Below are 23621 nucleotides of genomic sequence, written 5' to 3'. Positions count from 1 at the left end.
AAGATTTATGATATTATCTTATATTGACCTATTTGTTTTTTTCCTGATTGTATTCATTTCCAGTGGTTTAACTTCCTAAATTATTCACCAGCAGGATTCGTTAGGAGGGCCAGCATTTTCAAGAGTATGATTCAAGATTGCTTGGCTAGCAAGCAAAGAAAAGACCAAGGGAGAAAACACATGAAAGAGTAAATAAAATGACAACTAGTAGCATATAGGACATGGGCTACTAGTCCTAGTTCTATCACAACTTGTCATCAGCACCCACGTCCCTCCATAGAGTTCAGGGTTTACTAACACTACCATTATTACATAATAATTCTTGCAACTATGGTACAAAATTGCACTCTAGGACTCAACAGTTCAGCTTCTCAGAATGAGGTTCCTTTCTCAGCTCCTGGGGCTTCTGATGCTCTGGGTACCAGGTAAGAGCAGAGGGGAATGAGATTGGAGATTGCAGTGGGGAGGGTGAGCTAAGTGCTGTTACTCCCTATGTGTGTTCTGTCTAGGGGTGAGATTGTGCTCCAAGAGGGGAATTTAATTTTGAAATCTGTGAAAATAATGAGAAATAAAAGGGAACAAAGAGCGGTGCTTTAATGAGATAGTGGGAAAAAACAAACTGTGGCCAATCTGTGCTCTGCAATTTTTGGGTTATCCATGGAAACTGGATATATTTACAGTAGGAATCCAATCACAAAATATGATTTAGCCTAATATAAATGAAATTCAAATTCATAATAATGGCTCATAATGTTTCTCCATAACCTGTACTTATCTCTCATTGTTGTAGGATCCAGTGGAGAGGTCATGCTGACAGACTCCACTCTGTCAGTCACCCCGAAGAGCTGGCCTCCATCTCCTATAGGGCCAGTCAGAGCCTCCTACATAGTAATGGAAACATCTATTTGAGCTGGTTCCTGTAGAAGCCAGGCCAGTCTCCACAGGGCCTGATCTACAAGGTTTCCACCAATTTCACTGGAGTCCCAGACAGGTTCAGGGGCAGCGGGTCAGGGACAGATTTCACCCTGACCATCAGCAGGGTGGAGGCTGATGATGTGGGAGTTTACTACTGCGAGCAAGGTACACATGAGCCTCCCATAGTGGTTCAAGCCTGAACATAAACCTCTTTGTTTTGTCGTCCCCGCTGTGCATGTGTGTTGCCTGAGCGGGGAATGGGCACAGCAGAGGCTCTGAGCTGGTGTCAAAGGCAGGTGCTGAGGAACTCAGGGCAGTAACATGCAGGGGAATGCTCTAGACAGAATCCTGTCCCCTTGGAAACAACAGCCTCAGCAGGGCACAACCAGCTCCAGAAGGAACATGATCAGTCTGTGGGCAAACAAAAAATATGGAAGATGGGAAAGAAAAAGGACTCACCACCTGGACGCCTTCTCCCTCAACTCTCACCCTCAGAACCACAGAGATGGGCAATAGCCTGCCTCACTTCTAAAAGTGCCCTGAGCTTCTGTTTTTCCGTGACAGCCTGCTCAGGGACCTTCTGTTGCCCCCTTCTGTCTCTTATAAACTTCTAGGCCTGCCTAGAAAGTGGAAGAATGGTGTTTGAAACCAAGATAGGTAGACTGCACCACTCTAGGATCACTCCTTATTGCAGACAAACACCAGCCCCAAAGTCTCTCCTGGTTTCTGGAATATCTTAGTATCTGCCTCCTACAGCCTCTCTCAGCCCATCACAATTCCTGGTGGGGTGGTTTCAGTGTATTCAGTATATGACCCTTCCATTACCTGCTCTCTTATTTGTTTGGCTGACCCTCCTCCAATCATCTCTTCCCCACCCAATCTTGATCAGTCACGCTCATGGCCATGCCTTAGGTGCGCCATCAAAAAATCATGACAAGTTCTCCATCATTACAATGCTGAGCATCTCAGGCGCGCCTGGGTGGCTCAGTGGGTTGAGTCTATGCCTTCAGCTCAGGCCATGATCCTGGGGTACTGGGATGGAGCCCTGCTCAGTGGGGAGTCTGCTTCTCCTTTTCCCTTTGCCACTCCCCTGCTCATGCCCTCAGGTGTTCTCCCTCTCTCTCTCAAATAAATATATATTTTTTTAAATACTTGAGTATCTTATCCTTGATCCATTCTAAGAACTCTGAAGCTCAATCCACTGGGTATGCCACCGCCAATAATTTCTGGCTTTCATCATAGAAAGACCTGAAATCTATAGGAAAAATGTATGTTGTGTTTCCGTGGAAAATTTGGCATCTCTGTAGCATACCTTTCCAGGTTATCAGGGTCCAACCCTGGTCATTATCTTTGAGCTATCTTGCAACTCATTATAAACTGTTGGTAACTGATAAATGGATGATTCTGTACTGTCTGGTAGTGACTTAACTGATGTCTTACCTCACCTTGGAGAACTAGCTTGCCTCTCTCAGCAGTTCATTCTTTTACTCCAAATATACCTGTGTGTTTTGACTTTTCCTTTGACCCACTTACATCTTCCCAGTTCCCTCACAGCATAGAGTAAAATAATTCAATACGTGTTCATCATTATTATCTCTCGATGCAGTCATAATTTTCCTGTTTTCTGAAAATTAGCTTTTAGTTAATCTATTGACCTTTATATATTTTCTTGTCTCTAAGCTCTTCATAGTTTCATTTCCCTCTTTCCTCATCTGAAATTCCATGATCCTTCTTTATAAGAACTCCCTATATGCCAGATCTTCCTCAACCTTCTATTGTTTCATTTCAGGTACAAAGTCCCAACCCTCCACATACCTGCTGAAGGAAAACACACAGCAATCCTGACTCTCCAACTTTGATTCATGACAACCCACCTCCTGAGGCCCTTCACCCTGCCCCACAATCATACTTCACTTCCCTGGTCTCATCAGTCTTCACTCTTTCTCTTTCCTTCTTCAGGTTCTAACAGCTCCTCCTTCATCCTCACTTAAAGGCAAGTATGTTATTTCCTATTTCCTAGGTCAAGATGGTCAGCAACCCCCTCAACAGAAATGTAAAAGAGAGGAAAGAAATGTGAGCCTCTCTACATCAGGAGCATTTGTTGACCTTCCTGGTTCAGCCAACTTTAAGCACACGAGCAAGCCAGCCAAGATCAACCAAGATCAATCAAGCCTGGGCCCATATTAACTGAACTGTGCAGCCAACCAATAAACATGACAGCCATGAACAAGCTACCATTTTAAGCCACTGTATTTTGTGGGTGATTTATCACATGGCAATAGCTAACTAATACATGATCTGATTTTAAGTTTCTGCACACTCTTACTCAGCAAGTTTTTATTCCCTTCCTTCCTTTACTTTTCTTTATAGCTCCTCCAACAGAACACAGTAAATGTTTACTGATGCCGTTGATTATCGCCTGGCTCTCCCAGCTGGGGCGAAAGGAGATGTATTTGCTCTGTACACAGAGGAAGCCCTCATAAAACATACCTTGAATGAAAGAAATGGACCCCTTAATAGCAATCCTTGAAGTAGGTTTCTAATTATTAAGAGAAGCTGTTTTGTAGGCAAATGCGTTTCACCACACTGAGCAGGTTTGCTGCGATCTTTCCCAACACTATAGTACATCAACCCATGTATTTTAGAAGGAGGTGAGGAAATAATACTAAGATGCTCAGAATTTCTCCATTTTCACACAGAATTGGACATGATCTTGAAATGTTTTCCAAGGGAGTCAAGTTATGTCACACTTAGAGTTGTGATTTCTTTCAGTCACAAGATTAGATCTGAATGCCCAAGGGATGACTTTAAGTAAAAGGTAATGAGCGGTGAAAAAATGTGCTGAGGCACAGTATCCCATGTTCCTAAAATGACAGGGTTGAAAATTGAGGTGAATCAAAGCACCTGGGTGGCTCAGTCTGTTGAGCGTTCGACTCTTGGTTTCGGCTCAGGTCATGATCTCAGGTATGTGAGATGGAACGGGTGTCAGGTTCCCCACTCAACAGGGTATCTACCTAAGAGTTTTGCCATCTCCCTGGGCCACTCCTCCCCAGAAATAAATAAATATAATCTTAATAAAAAAGAATGGGAAAATAACATTTGTGAGAATGAGTAAGCCTGGGAAAAATGGAGAAGAGAGAGAAGGGAGTAGGAAAGGAGCTGGTGCAGAAATGAATACCCAGGACACTGTCCAGGAAGGCTGCAAAACAGGGCCCATGAAAGGAAAAAGCGAGAGGGACACTACCTTCCACGTGGGAGATTCTGAATAGGAGAGCTCAAAGACTTCATCATAGGAAGGTTCAGAGTGGGAAGGTGAGGGAGGGTGAAGAAAAGAGAATGAGGAAATAAAAGAGAAATGTCCCAGAGTCCAAGAGGAGCAGGAAGGGAGAACTGATCCACAGGATGTGAAGTTCATGGCCCTTTGTCAGAGGCTAAAGACAGACCCTCGTGGCTCACTCCTGCTGTGGGACACTGGGAAACACACAGCTGCCTGGGGCACAAAAACTCCCAAGAGCATCCCTAAGACATCTTCACAGCATTTGTTTTCACTAACCTCCCACAAAAATGGATACAGGTTGGATGCTTGGGTGGCTCAGTCGGTTAAGTGATTCAGTGGGACAGAGAATCCATCCTCAAAATCAGCGCAGTAGAGGCTGAGGATGCTGCCAGTTATTACTGCCAGCAGGATTATATCCTTCCTCCCACTATGCCATAGACCCGAGCAGAAACTGTCCCCAGGGTGGGTTGTGATGGTGAGGGGAGCAGTGGGCTGTGCTCACTGTGGTTCCAGCAGCCACGTTCTGCTCTGGATCTGATCATCCTGGCAAGAGCTGGTTTGGGGAAGGGCTTGCAGGTCTCAACAATCAAAGGACTTTGACCTTTGAAAGCTTCCTTTCCTGGTGACACAAATCCCAAACCTCAGGAATTCTAAAAATGAAATTTCTCTTGCAGGCCTGCAAAGGAATTCATCCATGGGATGGACCTTGAATCCTATCTCTGATAAACACTCTGTGAAGTAGGCAAAAAAAGGGAACCCACATCCAAGCAAACACTACTAATACTACTAATACTGCTATGACTAATACTAGTATTGCAAATACTAGTACTATGAATGTTAGTACTGATACTGCAGGCACTACTACTGTCATGCTACTACCACTAATAAAACTAATAAACATCAACAACTACACTGTCAGCTGCCATCGAGTGAAATCTTGAGGACTTACTATGTATCGAATATCTTGCGAAGGACTCATTCATCTACCACAATTCATCTCACAATAATCTTCTAGAGATGATAAATCATGGGTTCTCAGAGTTCACATTACTCAACATGCCAGTGGTTCTAAAGGAAGTAGACAGAAGTATCTGTTATTTTGACTCCGTAATTTCTATTCATTTTTTTAACTACATTCATTAAAAAAAAAATAGTACAACTAAAAACGGGTCAAGACAGAGAATGTCTCTAGCATCCCAAAATCTCCCTCAGTCTCCTTCCCTGTCAATTCCATGCCTACCCCCCATGGACATACCAGTTCAGTACCTTTTTACTCTGATATACCCAGCAGAATTGAGAGTATACATGCTCAAGGAATGTCATGACAGCATTGCTTATGACAATTCCAAACTGGAAACAACCAGTTACTGATCTAGAATGGAATGGATGCTTCAATTACGGTATTTGCAAACATCTTTATCCTCTCTGTGCTTTATCTGAGTGGTAGTTTTGAAACCTGTGATAATTTTGATGCTGCCCAAATTACCAATCTTTCATATGGAGTACCCTTCATGTCTTATCTGAAAAGCCATTTCATACCTCAAATTGATGAATATATTACTACTTTTTTTTCTCAGCTTTGTCACTGTACTTTAGTTCTATAATCTAGCTGGATTGGGTTCTTGGACATGATACAGAGTAGGGGATCAGATTTCATTTCTCTTTCAGTATGAAGGTCCACTTGAACCATCCCACTACATTAGAAAGAACATTCCTTTGTTAATTGTCCTAGGAGTCACGTGTCACAAATTAAGTGTCCTCATAGATATATGTCTGTTCCTGGACTATGTTTCATTCCCCTGGTCTCTCTTCTATCTTTGTTGCATACTACAGTGCCCTAATCACTGTGACTATAAATACGTCTTTTCAAAAAGAGAATTCATTTATTGATTTGAGAATGAGTGAACATGAGCTGGCAGGGGAGGGGCAGAGGGAGAGGGAGAAGCAGACTCCCCACTGAGCAGAGAGCCAGTCCCAATTCTCCTTCCCAGGACCTGAGCAAAAAGGCAGATGCTTAACCAACTGAGCCACCCAGGAGCCCTATGTGTATTTAAATAAGTCTTAATAGTCAATGGGGTATTCTCTCAATGTTTTTGCTTTTCAGAATTGTCTTATTCTTTTTAGCTCAGAATTCCCCATACATTTTACAATGTGCAAAAAAAGTAACTGGGTTTTATTGGAAGCACATTGAAACTAAGGATCAATGTGCTGAGATAGACATATTGAGTCTTCAGATGCATGAAAATGTAATATTTCTCCATTTATTCAGGTCTCTTTTAGTTTCTCTTAGCAAAGTTTTATTATCCTTGGGTCTGGATGGTGCATGGCCCCTGGTAGGTAATAATGCATGTCCTCTCATATGTACATTCAGCTTAAAATTTATTTGTAATTAATCCTTGAAAAATGTTTTCTCTATGTCTGTCTCCATTAATAAAATTCAATTTTCTATTTGGACAATCTGAGATTGCATTAGCCAGCAAAACTCAACACAAATACAAGACTTAATTTAATCCACATGAATGTGTGCTTGTATTTGGATGTTCAGAGGAGGTACTTTGGGATGAAGGATCAGTTTCCTGAAGAACAATTCTCTCAGGCAATGTCTAACGTCATGAGACCCTCTGTGACTCCCAATCCCAGTTTCCATGGCAAGGACATTCGGAGAATCACTTCCTTCCATCTTCCTCTTCTCAGGTGGGGCACAGAGCAGCAGAAAGTACAACAGTAGAGACAGAGATCCCAACTTGCTCTGAGACCCGACCTGCCCCACCTCACCAGTCTACTCTGGCTGGGATGCATGAAGAGCCGCTCAGCAAGATGAGGACCAAAGCAGATTCACTTAGAGCAGAAACTGCATGGTCCAGACACAGGCGTGTTCCTCCTCCTTCTTCCATGTTAGCCAGAGGAATGGATATGCTTGAAGACACATGTAGTCGTTTCCTGCACAGTGACAACCTCGGCCAAGCTGACTGGGACACGGACAGGATGGTCCTTCCCTGAACCATTCTAGTGGCTGCAAATGAGGCTGGAGCCATCCTAGAAGCAAGGCTGGGAAAATCCTAGAGGCATGAGAATACTGCACACCAGAAATGTATTTAAAGAGGTGCCAAAATATAAGATTTCAATATTCTGCCATTATTCCTTATCACAAAGACATTAGAGTGTAAAGCCTGAATGAAGAAGTGTGAAGCTGATTGTTTGAATATAAACAAAGCCTACTTCTTTTGTTGGCACACGCTCCATAAGATCTCAATAGAGCAAGGTACAGAGAGCTCCCAGGTTGATGAACACATCCACATTGGGTGGGTGACACATCCCAGCACCATGGGGACAGAAGCTGCTGCATTCAGGATCTTCCCAGTCCCTGCTGTGTATCACTCCATCTAGCTCTTCCTCTGGACCTTTACCATATTTTTTCATAACTTGGGAATCATAAGTAGGTGTATCTCGAAGTGATGTGAGCTGCTTTAACAAACTAGTCACACCTGAGGAAGGAATAATGGAACCCCATGTCTACGGTTGGTTAGAGACAGAGGTCCCTTCTTCACTCCCATTAGATGATGACACTTCCAATGGGCTAGTCACCAAAGCATTATAAGTTTGTGCTGTTTGGCTTGAGAAAATGTATAGATCAAGACCTACAGAACATATAACAGCATCACACTCCCCACCCACACACTCTGACCCCAGAATAATGGACTCACGTAATCATAGCAGCAACAGAATCATCCCAAGGGACACAAATGACACACTGGTTTCCAGTTTTATGGGTTTCAAAGGGACGTTCCCTGGCAAAGAGACAAAAGTGAAACGAAACCCACCTGTGTAAGTCCTTGCTGGTTGAGGTGATGGTGGTCAAGATTAGAGACTGCTAGAGTCCTGTTCCCCACCTGGACCTCATGGAGGTTCTTCTTACAGAGGCTGATGATTTTTGTGTGGGGTACAATGACCAATGGTGATGAAGTCACTTTTACTGTCCAGGGTACAACAATGTTCCTATATACACAGGAGATAATGACTCCTCTGAAAATTAGGAACAGTCTTTCTTCAGTCTACAGGTAGAAGAGGAAAATTTCAAAGCCTTTAACTTTCAAGAAAGAACTTTTAGAAGGTTTTGCATTTTTTAGGTATTTCGGGGCAAGAAATTATGAGATAAACAATCAAACATAAAAGAAGACTTTTAAAGTTTTCATGTTTTGTATGAAATGTTAGTATTTTTGAAATCAAAGATTTCAAAACTTATACACAGTAAATAAACATAACAGATGAATAATTTTCAGCCAAATTTCCACACATTCAGGTATCACACATGATAATGGGTTAAGTGATTCTGATTTTATTTAGTATATTTGACACACACTGTTAGATATTGTGATTCTTAATTTAACATGTGAAATGAATAGTTTTCAAACTCATCTTAAGATTTAAAATATTATCATATATTTTTCTTTTTGTGTATTCCCTGATTTTTTTCATTTCCAGTGGTTTAACTTTCTGAATCACTCACCAGCAGGATTTGTTAGGAGGGCTGGCATCTTCAAAATAAGAGTCAGGATTGCACTGGCTAGCAATCTATGAAAATATAAAGGGAAAAAACACACAAAAGAGTAAATAAAATGACAACTAGTAACATATCAGACATGGGCTATTAGTCCTACTTCTATCCCAACTTGTCATCAGCACCCAAGTCCTTCCACAGAGTTCAGGGTTTACTAACACTACCATTGTTACATAATAATTCTTCCCTCTATGGTACAAAAATCACACTCTAGGAGGATTTCTTAGAAGATATTCAGACCGAGATTTGTTGTGTAATCTTGCCTGGACTTGCATGTATTCAGTAACTCTTCAATTCAGTGTGACCTTGGATTTGATTTACCTGAGATCTAACAGAACAACTACAAATTCTATTCCTTCAGTTTCTCCAGGATTTTGTTTGCACAACAGTGACTTGAGTTGTCAGTTACTTTGAGGTTGACAGAAATCTCACCAACAATTGACTAACACCTACAACAGGCTGACACAGGCAGAATCGTCAGGTTATGTCCTGACTTTAATGAAGGATGTTTGGTAAACTGATGCCCCAATCAGCTCTGACCATAGTGACTGGTTCACCTGAGGCCCCAGGAAATGTCTGTCATAGGTACAGGTGACCTCAAATTATTAGAAGTTTTATCCCAGTCCTGCTATTCTCACCTACAGAATCTCATTGTAAACCACAGACTCAGAGCTGCGGATTCTGAACATAAAATCCAAGTGAGAACAAAAAAATTCTTACACAGAACTAACAAGGAACCGGAACCCTGACAGAAACTGCTTTCACATGACGAGAAAGCTTCTGTATGGGAAGGGGAAACATTGCTTTCTGGGATATGGGAAACATTATCTATTCTGCCCATCCTCTTAGAATAGGTTGACTTAAGAAATCTCTTTCTTTGATATGGTGTGTGTCTCTGTGTGTGTTTACCTTATCTAATATGCACCATATAGTGTGTATGTGTCGATCATCTGTTTGTCTTGTCTGTCTATGTATCTATCCATCTATCTGTCTCTCTGGGAAGAGAGAGAGAAGATGGCAGGATACACACCAGGTTGTAACAAACTGTTACCACAAACTTCATATTCACTGTCTGAAGCATAACATTCTGTTCTTCTTTCCTATTCTCTGCTGCAGGGCTAGGAGTTCTCCTCCTGTAAGTTTGAGATTCTTCTCTACCTGTCCCGTTCTTCTAAGCTTCAACTTTTCAAAGAGTAGATAACTCACAAGGTTCCAGGGTGAGTTTAATTCATTTTAAACCATTATGAAATTGTCTAAAACCACTAACCTGGAAACAGCAGATCCCAGAGACTCTAGTTCATCCTGGGATTTTGAGATCACCAGCCAGTCAGCTAGAGTGAGAATGGGACCTGTTTCCTCCTGGGCATTAGTTGACAGGAATCCAAATGGGATGGCCATTCACCTGCCAGAAATGGGCTCTGGACACACATGCCTGCATCCTCAGGGGCTATGAGCTCTGTGTCCTGACACAGATCCTAATTACCACAGGGAGATCCTGCTTCCCATATAGGCAGTAGGGCATTTGTCTCTGTCAGTTTTCCACCAAACTCAGAAGCCATTTTAAGTTACTGCACTCACAGGAGAGGTATCTGCAACCTGCCTTTGACTCTTTCCACTCTGCCACACCTACCACAAGATTTGCATATTGTCCCCTGGGGAGGACCTTGCCTTGGAAGTCTGACATAAAGGTCAGCTCTGAGCTTGTGTTTACTTACTAGGACTCATCAGGTCCGGTTCTCAAAATGAGGTTCCCTTCTCAGCTCCTGGGGCTGCTGATGCTCTGGGTCCCAGGTAATACCATAGAGGGGGGAGGAGATGGGAGATTGGGGTGGGGAGGGTGAGCTATCTGGGTGCTCTTCCTTCCTATATGTGATCTGTCCAGGGGAGAGATTGCCATCCATGAGGGGAATTTAATTTTGAGATCTGTGAAAATTATGAGGAAATTAAAGGGAACAAAACCAGTGTTTTAGTGAGATGCTGAAAAAGAATATGTGGCTACTCTGTGCTCTGCAGTTCTTGGGTTATCCATGGGAATTGGATATATTTAGAGTAGGAATCAAATCACAAAATATGATTTAGCCTAATGTAAGTGACATTTAAAATCATAAAAATGGCTTATAAGGTGTCAAATTAACCTGTACTTATCTCTCATTATTTTAGGATCCAGCATGGATATCATGCTGACACAGACCCCACTGTCCCTGTCCATCACCCCCAGAGAGCTGGCCTCCATCTCCTGCAGGGCCAGTCAGAGCCTCCTGCACAGAGATGGAAACACCTATTTGTATTGGTACCTGCAGAAACCAGGCCAGTCCCCACAGCTCCTGATCTATGAGGTTTCCATCCATAAATCTGGGGTCCCAGACAGGTTCAGTGGCAGTGGGTCAGGGACAGATTTCACCCTGAGAATCAGCAAGGTGGAGGATGACGATGTGGGAGTTTATTACTGTGAGCAAGGTACACATGTTCCTCCATAGTGGTTCAGGCCCTAACACAAAACTCTCTGTTTGGCGGTCCCTTCTGGGCATGTGTGTTGCCTGAGTAGGGAGCCAGCATAGCAGAGGCTCTGAGCTGGCGTCAAAAGCAGGTGCTGGGGATGTCAGGGCAGTGACATACAGCTGAGTGCTCTGGACTGAGTCCTGGCCCCTGGGCAGCAACAGTCTCAACGGGGCACAACCAGCTCCAGAAGGGACATGATCACCTATGGGCTGAGCAGTGAGTTGCCAGGGACAACCGCCCTGAACCTCACCCTGACCCTCCTGCCTTTTGTATGGCTCAGGGATGGTGACTCAGCCTGAGCATCAGAAACCTGAGCCATTTATTTGAAAACACAATTACATCCATTTGCAGCAAAACATGTTTCCTATATTTTCATTAAGAGGCTATATGGTATCATTCAGAATTTATTATTTTTTATTTTCCCACTTTATGACATCTGCTTTCCCAGTTAAACTAACAGCTCTGTTAAACAGTGTGATCTGGATATCATTCTATACATGATTTCCCCATAAGAAAAACACGTGAGGAAAATTAGTAAAATTGTTTGGTGGTCAAGCACCCAAATAGACTGTTGTTGTAAATTCATAGCAAATATAAGCTCCGAATTCTATAAAGAATAGGTGGCATATACATATATATATTGAAATACTACTCAACCAGGGAAATGATATCTTGTTATTTGCAACAACATGGATGGACCTAGAAAGTATAATGCTAAGTAGAACAATTCAGACAGAGAAAGACAAATACTATATGTCTTCATTTTTATGTAGAATCTACAAACAAAACAAACAAATAAAAAGCCCGCAAACATGAACTGACCCATGAATAAAGATAACATGGACATGATACATTAACATTGTGCAAATGTGCACCCAACTCATACCTCTCTTATGTACAGTGCAGACAAAAGGATTATACATTTTCATGTCCCCTGTAGTCTTCTTTCCTCTCCATCTCTCACGTGCATCAAACAGAGAAAAAGCAAATGCATAAATAAATAATCAAGCTATCTCACATTTAAGCAGTGGAAGGATATTTTAACTGATGAGAAAGCTATAGGACTTCATGAGAAATCCTCAGGACAGAAGTTCCATCCCTCACAGGAGACACTTTGTGGTTGGGGATGCAAATTGCTACACAAAGGAAAGAGTTCATTACAATGGAGGGATTTTGAGGTGGCCTGTGGTCAGAGGGAACTTCTGTCTCATTTTCCACATTAGACTGGGGTGCTTGGGGGTCCTTCCCAAGGATTACAACTGATACAAGAATAACCTTCACAGTCAACATAGATCAGCACATTCATGTGTATACATGAGCCGCCTGGCACCAAAATTATTCTCTGTGAGATCATTCTCTAGAGGGTGATAATTTGCAGTTCTTTAGAAAAGGGGACCCATTTCAGTCACTGGTCCCAAGAAGCTACTCAACAGACCTGTTGGGGAAGCTCCCTCTGCTGGATGGTTTCATCTCAGTTCTCGGGCAAGGATAAGCTCATCTTTTCTCAGAAAGAACCTCATTTGGGCTCAGTCAGGATACAGGTCTGTTGTCCATCAACTTGGCCAAAGCTCTATGAGTTTGAGTGGTTTGGCTTGAGAAAATTTGTACATCAAGTTCTACAGTACGTACAATAGGATCACACTCCCCACCCACACACCCGGACCCAAGAATAATGGATTCACATAACTGAAGCAGCAAGAGCATCACCCTAAGGGACACAACTCACATCCTGGCTTCCACTTTGATGGACTCCTGCACCCTGGGATCATGACCTGAGCTGAAGGCAAAGGCTTAACCCACTGAGACACCCAGGCGCCCCAAAATTCAAGCATTCTTAAGAATACTTTGGGGTGGGGAGAATTTCAACTGATACACAGAAAATAAACATGACAGATGAAAAATTTCTGGCCATATACCCATACATTGAGGTTTCACATACCATAATGGGTAATGTTATTCTGATTCTTTTTTTTAGTGTACTTGACACACAGTGGTAGATAATGTAATTGTTAATTAACATCTGTAATGAATAGTTTTTCAAACTCATCTTAAGATTTACAATACTGTCTTGTATTTTCCATTTGTTTTTGTCGTGCTTTTTTCATTTTCACTGGCTTATCTTTCTGAATTCATTCACTAGCAGGATTCCTTCGAAAGGCTGGCATTTTCAAGAGTAAGATTCAGGATTGCACTGGCTAGCGCAAAAATCACAAAAGGGGCAAATAAAATGCTAGCTGGTCAACTATGGGACATGGGCTCTTCTACTTCGTCTTCTTCCATGTTTTGTCTTCCACACCCAAGTCTCCATGCTGAGATCAGGCTTTGCTTTTGATACCATTTTTACACAACAGCTCATTTAGATTTTACACAAAATCTAACTCTTGGAAGATTTCCTAGAAGATATTCAGACTGAGCTTTATTGTTAATCAAGCCTGAAACTGTATGTATTCAGTTATTTTTCAGTTCGGTATGACTTCAGATTTAAATTACAGTTGATCTAATAGAAGTACAAACCGTAATCTATAGTTTCTCTAGGATTTTGTTTGCAGAATGGTGACTTGAGTTCTGAGGTCAACTGAACTCTATAAAATTCTCACAAATGATTCAATATGACATAACGTCAAGCTGACACATGAAGAACCATCAGTTTATGTCCCTATTTTAGTGAAGGGTCTCACATATGCCATATGGTGTGTGTGTCCCTATCTGCCTACCTCTCTATCTATGTCTCTCTTGAGAAAAAGAGTACAGGATATACACCAGGTTGTAACAAATGGTTACCACATTCCTACTCACTGCTTGAAGCATAAAATTCTGTCTTCTCTCCTACTCTTTTCTGCTGGACTATGAGTTCTCCTCCTGTAAGAGATTCTTTTGATCCTCTCAAAAGATTCTTTTGATCCTTCTCACATTCATCTTCTAATAGAGTATAATTCACGAAACCCGAGGGTGAGATGAATTCTTTTATTTATTTATTTATTTATTTATTTTTAAATTTTTTATTTTTTATAAACATATATTTTTATCCCCAGGGGTACAGGTCTGTGAATCACCAGGTTTACACACTTCACAGCACACACCAAATCACATACCCTCCCCAATGTCCATAATCCCACCCCCTTCTCCCAAACCCCCTCCCCCCGGCAACCCTCAGTTTGTTTTGTGAGATTAAGAGTCACTTATGGTTTGTCTCCCTCCCAATCCCATCTTGTTTCATTTATTCTTCTCCTACCCACTTAAGCCTCCATGTTGCATCACCACTTCCTCATATCAGGGAGATCATATGATAGTTGTCTTTCTCTGCTTGACTTATTTCGCTAAGCATGATACGCTCTAGTTCCATCCATGTTGTTGCAAATGGCAAGATTTCATTTCTTTTGATGGCTGCATAGTATTCCATTGTGTATATATACCACCTCTTCTTGATCCATTCATCTGTTGATGGACATCTTTATTTATTAAATCATTACTAAATTGTCTAAAACCATTAACCTGGAAGCAGCAAATCCCAGAGACTCCCGATCTATCTCAGTTCATCCTGAGATCTGGAGATTGCCGGAAAATCAACTGGAGTGCAAGTGGGACCTGTTTCTCCCTGGTCATTAGTTGACAGGAATCCAGGCAGGATGGCCATTCACCTTCCAGAAATGGATTCTGGACATGCATGTCTTTATCGTCAGGGTCTCTGGAGCTTTCTAAGAAGGCAGGGCTATGGGCGCTGTGTCCTGCCACAGATCCTGATTATTGCAGGGAGATCCTGCTCCCACCAAGGCAGAAAATAATTTGTCTCTGTTAGTTTCCCTCCAAACACAGAAGCCACTTTAAGTTACTGCTCTCCCAGGAGAGGGACCTGCACCCTGCCTTTGGCTCTTTCCACTCTGCCACACCCACCACGGGATTTGCATATTGTCCCCTGGGGAGGACCTTGCCTTGGAAGTCTGACATAAAGGTCAGCTCTGAGCTTGTGTTTACTTACTAGGACTTAGCAGCTCAGCTTCTCAAAATGAGGTTGCCTTCTCAGTTCCTGGGGCTGCTGATGCTCTGGGTCCCAGGTAAGAGCAGAGGGTGGATGAGGAAGGAGATAGGGTGGGGAGGGTGAGCTGTCTGGGAGCTGTTACTCCCTATGGGTGCTCTGTCCAGGGGTGAGATTGCCCTCCAGCAAGAGGTATTTAATTTTGAGATCTGTGAAAACCATGAAGAAACTGCCAGGAACAAAGAACAGTTCTTTAGTGAGATGCTGAAAAAAAAAAATTGTGGCCACTCTGTGCCCTGAAATTCTTGGGTTATCCATGGAATTTGGATATATTTAGTGTAGGAATCCAATCACAAAATATGATTTAGCCTAATATACATGAAATTTAAAATCATAATAATGGTTTATGATGTTTCTCCACAACCTGTACTTATCTCTCATTATTTTAGGATCCAATGGGGAGGTCGTGCTGACACAGACCCCACTCTTGCTGCCCGTCACCCCTGGAGAACCGGCCTCCATCTCCTGCAAGGCCAGTCAGAGCCTTGTACACAGTAATGGAAATACCTATTTGGATTGGTACCTGCAGAAGCCAGGCCAGTCCCCACAGCTCCTCATCTATGAGGTTTCCAACCATTTCACTGGGGTCCCAGACAGGTTCAGTGGCAGCGGGTCAGGGACAGATTTCACCCTGAGAATCAGCAGGGTGGAGGCTGATGATGTGGGAGTTTATTACTGCGGGCAACGTACACATTTTCTTCCCACAGTGGTTCAGGCCTGAACACAAACCTCTCTGTTTCGAGGTTTCCCCTGGGCACGTGTGTTCCCTGAGCAGGGAGCGGGTGCAGCAAAGGCTCTGAGCTGGTGTCAGAGGCAGGTGTGGGGAAGTCAGGGCAGTAACGTGCAGCTGAGTGCTCTGGACCGAGTCCTGACCTTTGGGTGCCAACAGCCTCAGCGGGGCACAACCAGCTCCGGAGGGAAGTGATCATCCTGAGGGCTGAGCAGTGAACTGCAAGGGAAAGCCGCCCTGAAACTCACCCTGACCCTCCTGGTTTGTGTGCATGGGTCAGGGACAGTTACTCAGCCTGAATGTCAAAAACCTGAGATATATTTTGTGGCAACTAATTACATACATTTTTGAGCTAACAAAGTTTGTGATATTTTCAGTAGGATAATATTTGATATCCTTCATAATTTATTATTGCTTATTTTCCCACTCTCTGAATTTCTTCTTTCCCAATTATACTAACTGTTCTCGTCCTATGCTCTCTAGGTAACATTCTATACACTATACTCTAACCCCACAGGAAATATGGCTGAGAACAATCAGGAAACCTTTTTCTTCAAGCTTTCAAACAGACTTGCAAACCCATAGCAGATATAAGCTCCTGATCCTGTAAAGACAATGTCCATATATACAATGAAATTTTACTCAGCCATAATTAGAATGAAATCTAGCCCTATGGGGCAACATGGATGGACCAGTAGGGTATTATGGGAAGTGAAGCAAGTTGAGAGAAAGGCAAACATCATATGATTTCATTTATATATAGAATCTAAAACAGAAAGCAAAACAAACAAACAAACAAACAAACAAAAGCAGAAAGACCCATGAATACAGAGACTAAACTGGTGGTTGCTTGAGGGGAAGGGAACAGGCAGGAGGGGAAGAATGTGTGAAGGGGATTGGGAGGAACCGGCTTCCAGTTATGGAATGAGCAGGTCACAGGGATGAAGGTACAAGGAAGGGAATATAGACTATGACAGTGCAGCAGTGTTGTGGGGAGAGAGACGGCAGCTACGCTTGCAATGAGCAGAGCAGAGCATACCGATGTGTCAAAAAAAGAATGATGAGAATTCTTCAGGGAATTTAGGATCTCGGTTTTGAAAACAGCTACGGGAATGTAAGCTAAATAGCCACAGTCCTAGAAGTAAATGGTAAATTTAAATATTGTCACATTTGATGAAGAGCATTATTTCATATGAAGCTTCATACTAAACAATCTAATAAGACAATTTTAAGATTAATTGTAATTGAAAGGACAGAGATAGGAGGTAATAAACAGATGTTTTGAAGTGTATGCAAATTATGGAGCTATTGTCAGTTTCATGTTTTATATCTACATATTGCAAGAAATGTCAGAAGAAATATTAAGATATTGTATACGTATGTATCTAACATTAAATCAGATTTACAGAAAACTAATTTGTGGGAAGAGTTAAGTCTTTTTCTTAGAAATGGTTCATCATGTCTAGACATATCAAAATTTATAGTTAAAATAATTAATCAGAAGGCATAATAATGTCGTCACATCGACATTATAAATAAAATATTCCAAACTCAGGGTTTTATCTTCTTTTCCATCAGTAAAAACCTTTTCAAAATTAGAAATTTTGGAAAAATATTTGAGGTCTTGTATTTGCCAAAAGACACTGTTATTTTCAATTATGTATGGAAATTGAATTTGCTAAAAGTACAAATTTTGATGCTATAATAAATGAACTTGCAGAAAAGCAATCCAGAAAAATCTTATATTCAGTCAATATATCAAACCAATAAAGTCTTACCATCTATTATACATATTTGTTGCATTATTTTATTTTATTTTTTTAATTTTTTCAATTTATTTATTTTCAGAAATGTTGTATTATTTTAAATTATAATACACAAATATTATTCTTGTAAGTTCATCTGTGTGGAACTTTATCGTGAGCTTATTGTAATATTTTCAAGTTTATTGCCAGTATTACTTTGCCAGTTTAACACACAAGTATTATTTCTGCAAATACTTATTTGTCTCTATTTGTTCTAGCCCTGGGGTCTGAGAACTTCAGCCCTGCTGGCCAACAGAGCCAGGTGGTCAAGGGCTGCCGGGGCACCAGACAAGTGCACAAGCTCTTTCCAGGGAGACACCAGGGACCTGGAGCTGGGCAGAGAGAGAATGCAGAGAGCAAACACAGGCTTCTTCTATTTCCAGGGAGGAATGCAGTCAGCCCATAGATGTGATCTGAATTGGAAGACTGTCAGGCATGAATCTTTAAGATCTGAAAATAGGCTTCTTTGAGAGTAAGACTGGGAGGTGGGTGGTTCCATCTGCTCCCTGTTTCTTTGTTTACTGTTCTCTTGGGGAGTCTCCATGCACTGCCCCGCTGGCTTCCGGATGGAGGTATTTTGGGGCCAGTTCCTCAGGTGGAAGTTAGGCAAGTTGGGGAACTTGAAGTTGGGTCCAAACCCTTTGCTCTTCAGGGAGAGGCCAGAAGTTACAAGTTCCCTTCCAATGGTATACTGTTCTGTTGGAGGAGGACTTTATGGCAAGAATGTGTCCCAGCTTTGTGCACATGTCTCAATGTGGGTATGACCTCTTTAACCAAATGTGTAGGAGTCCCTCGGCTAGTTTCTGTATATCTCATGGTGGGAGTTGTCCCATGTGTACCTGTAGGTTCCACGTGTCCATGGGAGGAGGTTAATTCAGAAGGCTCCTGGAACACTGACTCTGAACAAGAACTTCTTCTTTGGACTCCTATGGAAGATATTTGACCATAGATTTTAAATATTTCCTCTTTCTTTGTTTTAGCATCATTGACACATAGGGCTATCATATTTCAGCTGTACAACATAGTGATTCAGCAAGTTTATACATTATTCTATGGCCACATCTGTCACCATACAGTACTATTACAATACCATTAACTTGATTCCTTAAGCTGTAAAAATATCAAATAAATAAATACGTAAATAAATAGTTCTTCTTTCTGAACTTTCATTTTCTGGAGAGCTGGTTGTCTGACACTGACAATACAATAATGGTGCAATGTAGGCTATCAATGTTTTGTCAAGGTTCCCTTTTTTCTATCTCTACCACTACTTTATTTCTACCAGAAAGATCTTTAATCCTGTTGAAGTCCCAATAGTTCTTTTTTTTGCCTTTGTTTCCCTGGCCTTTGGAGAAACATTCAGCAAGAAGTTGCTGTGGCCGAGGTCACAGAGGTTGCTGCTTGTGTTCTCCTCTAGGATTTTGATGGATTCTTGTCTCACTCTGAGGTCTTTCATCCATTTTGAGTCTATTTTTGTATACTGTCTAAGAAACTGGTCCAGTTTCATTCTTATGCAAGAAGATGTCCAATTTTCCCAACATCATTTGTTGAAAAGATTTTCATTTTTTCATTGGGTATTCTTTCATCTTTGTCGAAGATTACTTGACCATAGAGTTGAGGGTCCATTTCTGCTTTCTCTATTCTGTTCCGTGGGTCTATGTGTCTGTTTTTATGCCAGTACCTTACTGTCTTGATGATGACAGCTTTGAAATAGAGCTAGAAGTCTGGAATTGTGATGCCGCCAGCTTTGATTTTCTTTTTCAATATTCCTTTGGCTATTGGGGGTCTTTTCTGGTTTCACATAAATTTTTGAATTATTTGTTCCAGAGGAAGATACAAATCAGCAGGGTGTGAGTGAGGAGATCCTGGCTTATAAGTCTCTGTGGTTCTTCCATTTGTGTAAGTTAGACAGGCATAGGAGAGGGAAGGTTCTCAGTGCTTTTGTGAGGTGTGTGTACATCTGGTCCAGGGCATTATTTATGGGTTCCTGTCCAGACAGTTTTAATTCATCCCATTAGCAAAGAAAGCCTTATGGGGCAATACAGAAAGTAACTTTGTTTTAAGAGTGACCTAATTGGGGGATGGGCAGCTGGGTGGTTCAGTTAGTTAAGTGTCTGCTTTCAGCTCAGGTCATGATCCCAAGGTCCTAGAATTGAGTCCCATGTCTGGCTCTCCGTGCAGCAGGAAGCTTGCTTCTCCCTCTGCCTGCCTCTCTGCCTACTTCTGCTCTCTCTGACAGATAAATAAATAAAAATCTTAAACAAACAAGCAAAAACAAACAAACAAAAAAGAGTAATGCTCTGGGGGAATCGCACCTGCACCTTTCCCTTCATGACCCAGACTACTGCCAAAACAGAGCCCACTGAGAACCAACTCATTCTCCAGACCCTGTTCCTCCTCTTCCCTCTGAAAGCCAAGCATCTTCTACAGCCAGTCAAGCCCAGGCACCTCAGAGGGCCACAGTGAGGTCTCCCAGACTCAGAAGCAGAGACCAAGACCTTCAGGATATCCAAGGGAGCACAGCAGGGCACACAGCTGGATTTTTTGTTGCTGTCTCTAACAGTGTGAGTGGATGGTTGCCCCCTGCTGGCAATAGTAATGGGCTGCATCTTAGGTCTCCAGAGCCTCTGATGGTGAGACAGTTAAGAGTTCCCACCCACATCCAGTTCCCAGGGTTTTGTGGTTGCAGAGGAAGAAGCAAATCAGCAGCAGGTGGGTGAGCGAGTCCTGCGGTCCTTCCACCTGTAGAAGCTAGGCGGGCAGAGGAGAGGGAAGGTTCTCAGGGCTTTTGGGAGTTGTGTGGACCTCTGCACCAGGACATCACTTACACATTCCTGTCCAGACAGCTTAATTCAACCCCATTACCAAAGAAAGGGGCAGTGTGGGAGGTGAATTACCTCTGTGGTAAGAATCTGCTGTACATAATTTCCATCAGCAAATCCCAACCCCGACAAGGGTGCCCTCTCTTTCCCTGGCCGCTGCCGAACTGAGCCCTTATCCATACATTAAGGTCTTTGTAAAGACCTCTGAACCTCCAAAGTGTAGGGGAACTAGAACCCCAGTGTGTGATCTGGAGCCTAGATTTATGCAAGGATGTTCAGCGAATGACAGACCCTGGCTCCCTCTAGAGAAGAGAACCGGCCTCCACTTACCTATAAGACTGAGCTAAAACATTTACCTTTCCCTCTGATACTGAATGATACACAGCCCTTCGCTCATTAGCATGACAATACATTTAGGTCTCTACCCCATGCTGGTTTTAAAAGGATCCTAAGTTTTGAGGGGCTAAAATATATATTCCATTGATTTCCACTCTAATTCTTGTATTTCCTTCATTCTGCCTGCTTGGATTTTGTTTGCTCTTTATTTTCTAGGTTCTTAGGGTAGGAGCTTAGGCTATTCATATGGTTCTTTCTTTCCTAATTCAGGCATTTTTCAAAATACATGCCTAATATTATTTGTTTATCCATTTATTACACATTAAACACAAAGCTGAGAGAAACATTGGCTATTTCTTCCATTGGGAAGCAACAGGAGAAATATGAGAAGCTAGAAGGGAAACATGGCCCTGAGGGGTGGGTCTGATGCTGTTCATGATCCATTACCTGGGGAGATTTTGTATTTGATGTTCTAGGCACCAGAGATTCTTGGGAGAAAGAGAATGGAAATACACAAACAAAAAAGCCTTACGTAAGTGTGACAGTTGTAGCAGACAGAACTTGGTGGGGGGGCATGACACCTACAGCGCAGGGTTCATGCCCTCTCATTCAGTGTGGGCAGAGCCTGTGACTTCTTTCAAGCCCATACAATTTGCAGAAGGAAAGGGATTTGGCAGATGTAACTACCATTCCAAATCAGTTGATTCTGAGTTAATTAAAATGGAAATAATGCTGGGTGCACCTCACTAAATCAGGACGAAGCCCTTAGGGAGGAACTAAGATCTCTTTCTTGTGGTTGGATTTCCCCTTGCTGGTATGATTAGTAAGGATATCATATGTCAGGAACTTTGAGTGGCCTCTAGGACATTGATATGACCTCTGGCCTGCAACACCAAAAGACAGGACCTTTGGTCAGATAGTCACAAAGAAAAGAATTCTCCCCACAACCTGAAAAGACCTTGGAAACAGATTCTTCAAGCCTCTGGATGAGAAGGGAGTCTGGCCAGCACCTTGTTTCATCCTGGAAGTCCCCAAGAAGAGAACCCTGCTCCCCCTTGGGGAGGATGTTAGGTCCCTTATTAAACAAAATGAGACTGAGACAAAGTGAAAGTTATTTAAAGCTTTATTTTATGATATAGAAATCAGACTGATCAGCCAGGGAACGAAACTGAAACAAAGTTAAAGTTATGCAAAGCTCTATTCTATGCCAAGCATCAGAAGTCATACTGACCAACCAGGGCTGTCTCTGTAGAGAAAAACCACCCCCAGCTTACAGGCTCAAGAATTGACTGACCGACTGGTCAGGGCCATCTCTGAAGAGAAAGACCCCTCCCAATCTTAAAGGCTACCTTTTACTGGGTGAAACTGCAACCCATATCTTATGATCTCAACCCACTGGGTGTGTCTCCTGTTGATTGGCTAGTTTCATCCAGTCTGGTGATGTGTTATTCAAGATTACCCCATACCAGGAACTGTTACAAACAGTACTTTGGGGGGAAGGCTTAGTCAATTAACATATTCTGTGTAAATAATAAGATCCTCATCCTTCCCAAATAGAGTCATTTTGGTTTGGGCAAGAGCTTGTCACTGTTACAAACAGTATGTCATACTGATTAGATGTCTCCATCTGGCCTGACTCATCCTTGAATTCTGAGTTCTGTTATCAGGAACTAGCCGGCTACATTTTACTGGTTTCCTGGACTTGTTTCTAAGTAAGTTTCTCTAGAGGGGAGAGTCAGTTTAAGTTTACTGCACAAATAACAAAATGGCTATTTACCCAAGATGGAGTTGCTCTGGCTAAATAGGTCCTTACAGAGAATACAGAAGCCCAAAGGAGGCCAAGGTAGGGGTGGTGATGGATGTGAAACTGACTCAGCACACTCAGGCTTCTTCTGGAGTTCATTCTACCTGTAATGTTCTACAAAACAAAAAAAGAAGACAAGATAAGACCTTGGCCAGATACATGATGGGTCTCATAGAAAAAGGACCTAAAAATCGGACAAGGAGAAAAGGACAAGTAAATATATCTAGGACAGAAGAAGTCATTTTTGAGAAAGACAAAGAGATGGAGAAACCTGAATCAAAGGAACACAGACAATTACATCCAGTTCTTAGTTTCTGAACAACATGGGGAGGTTACTGTGTGAGCCCCATAGTCATATGATTGTTAAATTATAAAACAGGTTATGTGGAAAACACGAACACACAGACACATGTCAGCCTGAGATCCTCCTCTCTCATAGTCTGACCCTTTTACCCAAACCAGCCAGAGACCCTGGGTCACTAGGAGAAGTACCAAAGGGAGTTGAGCATCAAGGCACAGCTGCCTGGGGAGGATTTTGTATACACCCAGAGCACTGTGGGAGGCGTCTCCTTACTCTACTGGCAGTAATAACTGGCAGCATCACCATCCTCCACGGGATCAATCGTGAGACTGAATTCAGTCCCAGATGCATCGCCACTGAATCAGGCCAGGACCCCAGACACTCGACTGGATGCTTTATAAGTCAGGATTCTTGGATGCTGTCCTAATTTTTGTTGATACCATAAAATAAAGTGGGTATGCCCAAAATGTCACCGACTTTCTGATTGGTCTTACAAGAGATGGTGGCCCTCTGCCCTGGAGACACAGTCAAAGAGTCTGGA

General features: G+C 42.3%; 1 pseudogene and 2 gene segments (V, D, J or C); all 3 read left to right on the top strand.

The window, feature by feature from the left end:
- Positions 1 to 376: 376 nt before the first annotated feature.
- Positions 377 to 1115, top strand: LOC132022189 (immunoglobulin kappa variable 2-29-like; annotated as a pseudogene).
- Positions 1116 to 10492: 9377 nt separating this feature from the next.
- Positions 10493 to 11227, top strand: LOC132022190 (immunoglobulin kappa variable 2-29-like). The segment is given in 2 exon segments: positions 10493 to 10541; positions 10911 to 11227. Coding segments are annotated over 2 exon segments (366 nt in total).
- Positions 11228 to 15215: 3988 nt separating this feature from the next.
- LOC132022331 (immunoglobulin kappa variable 2-29-like) lies at positions 15216 to 16003 on the top strand. The segment is given in 2 exon segments: positions 15216 to 15301; positions 15672 to 16003. Coding segments are annotated over 2 exon segments (381 nt in total).
- Positions 16004 to 23621: the final 7618 nt, after the last annotated feature.

Source organism: Mustela nigripes, chromosome 7 (genome assembly GCF_022355385.1).
Source record: "Mustela nigripes isolate SB6536 chromosome 7, MUSNIG.SB6536, whole genome shotgun sequence".
NCBI classification, from domain to species: Eukaryota; Metazoa; Chordata; class Mammalia; order Carnivora; family Mustelidae; genus Mustela; species Mustela nigripes.
This window is presented reverse-complemented; position numbering and strand designations above follow the sequence as displayed.